Source organism: Austrofundulus limnaeus, unplaced genomic scaffold (assembly GCF_001266775.1).
Source record: "Austrofundulus limnaeus strain Quisiro unplaced genomic scaffold, Austrofundulus_limnaeus-1.0 Scaffold91, whole genome shotgun sequence".
Taxonomy (NCBI): Eukaryota; Metazoa; Chordata; class Actinopteri; order Cyprinodontiformes; family Rivulidae; genus Austrofundulus; species Austrofundulus limnaeus.
Genome location: NW_013952493.1, coordinates 672,650 through 681,368, shown reverse-complemented (window position 1 = coordinate 681,368; position 8,719 = coordinate 672,650). Strand labels below are relative to the sequence as shown.

At 40.7% G+C, this 8,719-nt stretch overlaps 1 protein-coding gene across 1 annotated transcript in view; it reads right to left on the bottom strand.

The window, feature by feature from the left end:
- arhgap32a (Rho GTPase activating protein 32a) overlaps nt 1–8,719 on the bottom strand; it is a 32,643-nt gene that overhangs the window by 12,928 nt on the left and 10,996 nt on the right. The window contains 5 exon segments of the mRNA XM_014012430.1: nt 320–412; nt 500–637; nt 803–889; nt 6,003–6,087; nt 6,353–6,447. Coding sequence (XP_013867884.1) covers nt 320–412; nt 500–637; nt 803–889; nt 6,003–6,087; nt 6,353–6,447 — 498 coding nt within the window.

Here is an 8,719-nt window from a genome sequence, read left to right as displayed (position 1 = left end):
TTCCAGGACAACTCCCCTAACCACTCTACCACAGCCGCCCCCAAAATTATGCTAACCTCCTCTCGAGTGCACGAGCAGCTGGATACAAACAGGTGGAATTCATCAGTTTACGCTCTTCATTTACACACTTTTCCTGAAGATAGAAGAGTTTGTTGAATCTGACGTGGCATGTTCGTACGAACCCTTCGTACGAACAAAAGTAAGAGAAATTTAGGATAAGAATACAAACATGTTCTTCCATGAGGCCCAATGAAACTATAAACTAATACACTGACAGATGTTTACATAGGGTATAATGGGTGGGAGAAACTGATCTGACCTCCATCCATGTTAAAACTGGACCACAGTTGATTTTGTTGTCTGCTATGGCAGAAAAGCGGGACAGGTAGTTCGCCAACATCGTGGTGACTGACTGGAGGGAGACACACGGCAGAGCAGCAGATAAATAATACGCTTTAAGTTAAAGGTTAAACATGAAGCAGCTGAAGCTCTGCTGTACCTCAACAGTTTCAGTTAAGGTGTCGTGTCGTGGAAGCTCAGCGAGTTGGGAGTAACGACGGTCATAGATACACAAGTGCAGGTGTTTGTCCAGAACCCTGAAGTCCTCATAAGATCTCTTCACCAACCAGTTTCGACTCTGACAAAGAAAAAATGGAGTTTCTGTTACATTTCCTTCATTCTGTTTGGGTAGAAAACACATTAATAGTGGCATGTTTGCTATTTATCTATGAAAAATCTAGAAACAACTGAGAAAAATCATCAACCTGTTACTTATTGAGCAAATATACAAAAGTAATGTTACCTGGCAGGTGATCTGGATCATAAAAACGAGTTCTTTAGAGTCCAGCCCAGACTTTGGTCCTTCGGTTTGCCCCTCTGCTAAAGCCAACTRCGTAGCCAAAAACATAAAATGAATAAACAGGAAGTCTGGTGAAGAGAAAGGAAATGGTATGTAAATATTGGATGAGCGTAATCGAAAATTCGAAAATTCTTTTCTGTTTTACCCCGCACACAGGAACAATCATATTGGAGTCTATTTTATAATTCAATTGAAAACAAGGGTTTAACAATGAAGAAACTCAGAAAAAAATAAAAATAACATTAAAAAAAAGACAGAGATGGTGTTCTTGAAATCTATGTATATTTTATGACCAGCTCATTTAGTATCTACATTCCTCATGAATCTGGCAGTATTTGATGTATAATAGATCATGTCAGAGCTTGTAGCCACCGGGAGTTCAACACATGCTTGTTTTGTTGCGGTAGTTTTTGGAGAATTTCTTTTGATTGACATAAAACTGACTTCAAAGGCCCTCCTGAGCCGAGGGAAGTTCTGGTTATTTATAACTGTTAGCAACTCATCCAGAGCCACTGTTACACAAGATTGCAGCGACCTAGTTACAGCAAACCAGACTGACAAAAACCACAAACAGAGAAATTTGTTCTTAGATGATAGAGGAGTTCACAGCTGTGATTGAGTCAAACCAAAAGGCAAAACAAGGCATTGGAAAGGGTTGAGAGGTCATGTGCTAYGAGAAGGATTGTCAAGAGAATTACTAATAAAAAAACTAACCTTTATGATGCTCAAACCTCCTTTCAAACACAAAGCATGCTAACCATTTGCACAAAAGATCCCAGCATCATGTTATTTATAAGCAGCCATAGCACAAAGCCCGTTCAAGTTACCTCCCATTAGGACATCTCAGACATCCATCTGCAGATGAAGTAAGTCTCTTTGTGCGCAGGACCACAGGAAGCKCCTCCAACAAGCCAAATCTGAACTGAGGTTTCCGGAGTTTAGRCGCCGCTCCGGCAGAACTCATACAAGAAAAAAAGCTTATTTTTTTCTGCAGAGCTTTGGACAATCATGCGCTGATGCTCTAATAAAACCAGAAAATATGAGCCGAGGATGCTTCCCTCTGTGTGTCTACCCCMCTCCTTCCTGCATCCCTCTTTCAAGCTCTTTACCCCCTCCTCCCATCCTCCTGTACTCCATCACCCTCCCCCCCTCGTCTCCTTTCTCCGGTGACAAAAGGGGCAGTTTGCCGGTTAATGGGCTCAGCCGGCACACACCGGTGTATTGGCTCATCCATCATACTACAGAAGAGCAAGACAGACAGATTACCCTCCCGTCATTTCAAAACGCTTCTTCTCCAGTCCCGCTTTTAAGGCGAGACTGGAGCTAATCTGGAGAGGAATCAGTCAGACAGAGGCTCTGCTKCTGCCTCTGTATTATTCTGCAGGCAGGACACACGAGACCCGATCGCTGCCTCCTGTCCTTGCCGGTACAGTCTGTGAATGCAGATATGCATGACAAGAGAAACGAGAACAAAGACTCTGCTCCCAGATTAAGTGAAAGATGCACCACGTTGCAGCGTGGCAAGTGCTCAGAGCACGGCTCCGCCTTCATGCAATCCCCATAGTATGATACTACCCTTTCAGCTCACTCCAGCCTTCAAATTCGTTTCACATTCGCTGCTTTTCTTCCCTTCATATTGCCAAAAAGAAGCCATCACCACCACAGAATGAAATTTACTGAACAGAATGAAAGCATCCAGGGATTAAAGCGCTGCAGCTAAGCTCATTAATGCAATATGTAAGGATTCAGATGAACAATGAGCACTGGTTAGGCTGGGCTAGAATAAATATGGTAGCTTATGGTGGTGCAGAGATGACCGATGCACTCTGCTGGCAAACTAGAAGAACTGCATCATGGGAAACATTCACTTCCACCAACGACTGAGACAGGAGCTCACAGCTTCTCCTTACAGTTGATCTTTATTAAACAGAAAACATCTACACTAAATGATCAAATCACGTCATATGGTAATGGTTAAAGGTTTATTTATTTTTACGTGCAGCACTGACCACCTCCGGATGTGCTCTAAATATTCAGACATCAATGCAGCTTAAATGCATCAGTATATTTTACTAATACAAAACTAACTTGTTACTGATTTGATAAAAAAGTGTATAAATATGAGCCAAGTTCTCACATCAGTTTTTAGACTTTTGTTCTGTCAGAATTTGATGTTAAAGGCACAGTGTGTAGGATTTGTTGTTTTCAGCGACATCTAGTGGTTGAGTGGTTGAATCATCCTCCCTGGTCCTCCCCCCACCCCCAACCCCCGCTTCCAAACACAAAGGAGTTGCTACGGTGTCTCTCAGGTGTCAAAAACCTTTGATAATTCCAACCGCGATGTCTACCAGCAGCTTCAGGGCTAGTGATGTTTCAAGTGGTAAGATTATGAGCTTTTATAAGTAAAATTATCCCAGCTACAATGACAGACAACAAATATTACATTTATAGTGTTACAACTAAAACCGTTTTTGACGCCGCCACCGCAGTTTGTCCTTCATGAGCCTTCGTAGACAAGATGGCGGCTGCCTGTAGTGGCGACCCGTGACCATGGAGATATAAACAGATTTTATAAGGTAAAAATAATAAAACAAGGTCTTTGTCTGCAATGATTAGACATGTTTTTTATTATTGTCATTAGTGATTATCCCAATTTCGGCTAAAAGAATTGACAAAATCCTACACACTGTGCCTTTAATGCTTGTTACCTCCGCCAATGGAGGAGGTAATGGTTTTGGTCGTGTGTGTCTGTCTGTCTGTCTGTCTGTCTGTCTGTCTGTCTGTCTGTCTGTCTGTCTGTCTGTCTGTCTGTCTGTCTGTCTGTCTGTCTGTCTGTCTGTCTGTCTGTCTGTCTGTCTGTCTGTCTGTCTGTCTGTTGACAAAATTACTCAAAAACTTGTGGACGAAGTTTACCACATGTGGGTATTGGACAAAGGAGCACACCGTTGAATTTTGATGATGTTCCGGATCACGATGCGGATACAGGAATTTTTCTTTTAATTCGAGCAAATCAGCCAGGCTACACAAAGTGTCATTACATCAGAYGCATGTCTGTAGGAAACAGGAAGTACAAGTCGCAAACTCACTGGGACTACACATTCCAGGATGTCTACTATCAGGAAAGTTGTGATTATTCTGTTATCAACTACTATTGGCGATGTTACATGCTGTCTGGAGACGTAGAAAAAGAAATGCGATTCTCTTCAAGTTACAGGAGTAACTGAGGAGATGCTGACAGAGGGGGGCTGAAGCTGGACTGCCGGGAAGAGCTGATCAACCTTGTGAGGTTGATCAGCTCCCCTCCACATAAGAACTTTATTGTGGGATTGGTCAGAAGTTAGTGGGAGTGTTTGTTTGTGCTGAAAGCGCTCACATGCTGTACTTTGCTTAAACTAGCTTAAAAAAAAAAGGTGAGTTGCTTCCAAAGCTGACTGTACCAGGAAGCAGCAGATTATAAAGACAGCCAAACCATTAAAAACTCATAAAGGGGGATAAAACAGACGTTTTACACGGTGGAATCTGACTGCTGAAAACTTTGGAGCTTAATCCAGGACCAGTTTGTGGATGAATAACGTCAGGTGACGAGTCTCCGACTATTTTTTCGCATTGGAATCCACCGGAATGAAATCCCATGCATACTGCCTGTTTAAATGTTTGCTACGTCAGAACTTATTCGGCAAATGTGTTTCCATCTCTCCTTCTGTGCATTAACTGTATTGCAGGATGGGGTAAATGGCGTTGGTGGAGGTTTGCACTCTCCGAGTGCTTCTAGTTATAAACTGCAACAATGGTTATCAACCTTATGGGGGCGCCAGAGAGCACAGTGCTGCCCATAGCCTTGTCTGCTCACAGATTGTGAAAATGTCAATTTATTGTTTCTATATAAAAATCACCAAAACAAGTTCATTTGAATAATTAAGACTGTAAAACTCAGTTTCCTTTTCCAAATTAAAGTTTGTAACTATTTTTTGTTATTTTATATTGATGAAGGGATAAAGGTTTAGTGCATCTTTGGTAGAGGTGGGAAGTTGGATTGACTCCCTTCATTCCACTGGGGGCTCGGTAGGTTGTTTACATTTGTTCTGAAAGACCTTGTGTGAAACAGGAAGTAGCCAAAACCAGAAGTGATTTGTCAAGTTGTTCAGATTGTTCGGAAATTACATAGATTTTCCGCAATTTTGGAGGTATAGGGCAATCTCACTGGGTTTTTTTTTTTTCCAGTCACACTGATTTTTTTAAAATCCAGCTTCAGGTTCATTGTATGTCTCAGATCCAGTAGGACTTTTAAAAAAAGCAATAAAATTAAATAACCATCTCCCAACATGCTCTGCCACTAGAACAGGGGTGGGCAATCCTGGTCCCCAAGGGCCGCAGGACTGCACAGGACTGCGGCCCTCGAGGAACAGGATTGCCCAACCCTGCGCTAGAAATAAGCTCTCCACCTCCTCGCCCTGCTCCTCGGTACTGCAGACCCTGTTTTATCTCCACCCCGCATTCTTTGTTCGTGGCCAACAAGTCCACCTACAGATTTTTTGTGAAATGTACAGATTTTTGAGGTTCATGTTACAGGTAAACATCTGAAGGTATTGACAATTAAAGAATCAAATGTCTCAAAAAACTGAAGAAACATCTATATTTATAGTTAGATACATTACCCAACGTGGTAAGTTGTTTGTTATTGCATTATAAAGCATTTGTGTAACTGTGTAGATTTATTTTTGTGTTGTAAACTACTGGTAAATGTGATTTTCTTGTGTAAGTGTTCTGGAAAGATTAGCATTATGCTAGTGGCTTTCTATGGGTTTTAGTCTGTATACAGTATAAGCATCTAATTAGGATGATGCTAATGTTTGTTTCTTGCACAATATTTGGGGGGGGCTTGGCTTGGCTTGAAAGTAAGAAAGGGGGTCTTTGAGGAATACAGGTTGGGAACCACTGTTCTACACTTTAAAATCAGTGTCTAATTCTTCTGGCTGAGGCAAGTCAAGACAACCAGAGAAAATATTCGAACAAAAACAGACTGTCCAGATATTGGTTGGGATGCTATGYTTCTAGGACAACTCACCAAAATGGCCATTGGACATGAGCCAAAGACAAAAATCTGAAACATCATAACTCTCTGCAAAGTATTTTTGGAGCTCACCTGAACGTTGCCAAAATCAACAGTCTCATAATGGAAATGGGCACACTCTGCCAGTCTGGGGAAGTGAYCCTTGGGGAACGTTAACCTAGAACACACAGAACAGCAACTCATCAACATTCGAAACACACTGATGCTTTGGTGAAGAGAGGAGCTAGAGAAAGGAAGGAAAGATAAAGACCAGGCTTATGTGTGAGAGCAGTGATTGAGATTCACTAGGCTGACTCGTCTGGGAGTGTTTGTGAGGTCCTTGTTTCCCTGGCCTAAATAAGAGCCCTGGTTTACCCCGGTGTCCTATTCAGGTCAGCGAAATGTCTCAGAAAAGCAGTGGCAACGTCACTGAGAGCACCTACTTCTTCATGTTCTTGACCTTCATGCTCGCGGTGCTGACGCAGGAGCGCAGGAGGGGCTCGGCTGGATGATCTGTGAYGTCATCGCTCCTCACCTGCYGAACAGAAACATCAGTGAACATCAGCCAATCACAGGTCAAATGATCATGATCGCACAWAACAGTTGTAGTTCAGTAAAATGATATTTAAACTCATTTGCCTTGTAGGAAAAATCCTCCCCTTGAGATGAAGACATAACAATATAGACTTTGARTGAGAGAGGATATGGAGACCTGATTATGTGATAAATTAGGCTGGGTGCGTGATGAAGCTGAGGTGCTTTTATATCTGGTTGATGTTCAGTGCTAACGTTAGCTTCTGACAACAAGTTGTCTGGGGCAAAACAAAAGAAAATAAGGAATCCCTAACATTACCAGCCGACACTCCTCAGAACTTAAAAGGGCCAATATTATGTGTTTCTCAGATATATATTTAAATACTCTACTACTATAAAGTATCTATGTCACCTTCAGTTGTTATTAAAATGCTGTTTTTTTATGTTTAAATCTAAAATAAACTTATTTTCTCATCATTTCCGTTTCTAAACACCTTGTGAATTGGCCTCTGTCTCTTTAAGAATCTCCTTCCAGATCTGTCTCAACTATTTCAACACATTGTGGTGGGGGGCTCAGCGTGGTTTACTTGGCATCTGAAAATACATTTCCTCAAAGGTATTTTGAATCTGAAAAGGGCTGCACTGAGAGGTAGTACTGGGAGCTCAGCAGACAGTTTCAGTTTCACCAGTTGTTTGCTTTGTTGCTGCGGAGAGCCTGCAGGAGTCATGGGTGTGTGTGTGTGTGGGGGTGTGCTCCGTGATGAGGAAGCTCAGCTTGGAGACACAGCCAGAGGAGGAGCTGATCCCAAAAGGCGGTTCTAGTCTCAACCGGTCGTTTTTGCTCCCCTGCCTGGCTGCCTCAGGACACCACAGGGTTTCTCAAACATGCATGAATGAGTCAATGTAAGACTCTGGGCATGTATTTGATGAGAGGATAACATGATATAAAACTTGAAAAAGTTGATTTTACATGATATAGCCCCTTCAAAGATAACAGAGACCATGGCAACTTTTGTTTGGGAAGCAGAAATAATTACCGATGTTTCAAATATATTGTACATAGCTTTTTACTGTAATTTTATTCATGATMAACTGTGGTTTTTAGCACAGTTGAATACATAGAACACCTGTKTTTTTATTTTTCTTGTTAAATAGGACATTTCTAAAACCAGATGTAGAYGTCAACAAAACATTTCATTTTCACTAAATTGACCCAGATTTTAGCCAAGGTATCTTATCAACCCAAACGATCGTAGAGGTTCTCACACATCTATCAGGATAGGCAGATGTCCATGCAAATATTATAAACTAGTAGGTGCAGTGACACAGCAAATATGACCTGAAWGTTTCATTAAAGTGTGAGATGCACTCAAAAAACAGATTGTTGGATTTACTTAACCRAGTTATGTCAACAATTTCCACTCAACTGAGTTGAGTAAATATAAATATTCRCATTTATTWTGAAAGAAAATGTGACAGTTGCYGACGCTCACATGACATGTGACCTCAGTGACATCATGGAAGTGAACCACTTAAACAAACCGAAGCAACGTCATGTTTGTTTGGGGATGTATTATCTGGTCTTAGTGATGAGCGAGTGCTCCAGAGTTGTAATGTCACTAAGTACAAATACTTTGTTACTGTAGTTAAGTAGAAATTTTGGTTATCCGTACTTGAGTAATTATTTTTCAGCCTACCTTTTACTCCTTACATTTTTACAGAATTAACTGTACTTTTTACTCCTTACATTTTTTAAAAAGCTAAGAAGTAGAAAGTCGTTTCTCCTATTTCATTTCGATTTGTTATTGTTTAAAACAAATACTATCCTGAAAAATTGTGGCTCCTTGATAGAACGAATTTATTTGTGGTTGGATGAAAAGTATAAATATATACCATTCTGATATTGCATTTAKTATGTACATAATCCATCACAGCTGCACACTTTTAGAAAAAAATATTTTTTGGAGAGATCACCTCCCAATAAATGTATTTTGGAAAATCTAACCGTTCATTTTTACTCAGTACTTTTACTTTTATTACTTAAGTATATTTTATGAAATTTACTTTTGATACTTAAGTACAAAATAAATCAGATACTTTAAGACTTTTACTCAAGTAATATTCTTAGAAGTGACTTTAACTTGTACCAAAGTAATTTTATGATAAGATACTTGTACTTTTACTCAAGTATCACTTTCAGGTACTTTATACAACACTGGAGTGCTGTGTGTGTGTGTGTGTGTGTGTGTGTGTGTGTGTGTGTGTGTGTGTGTGTG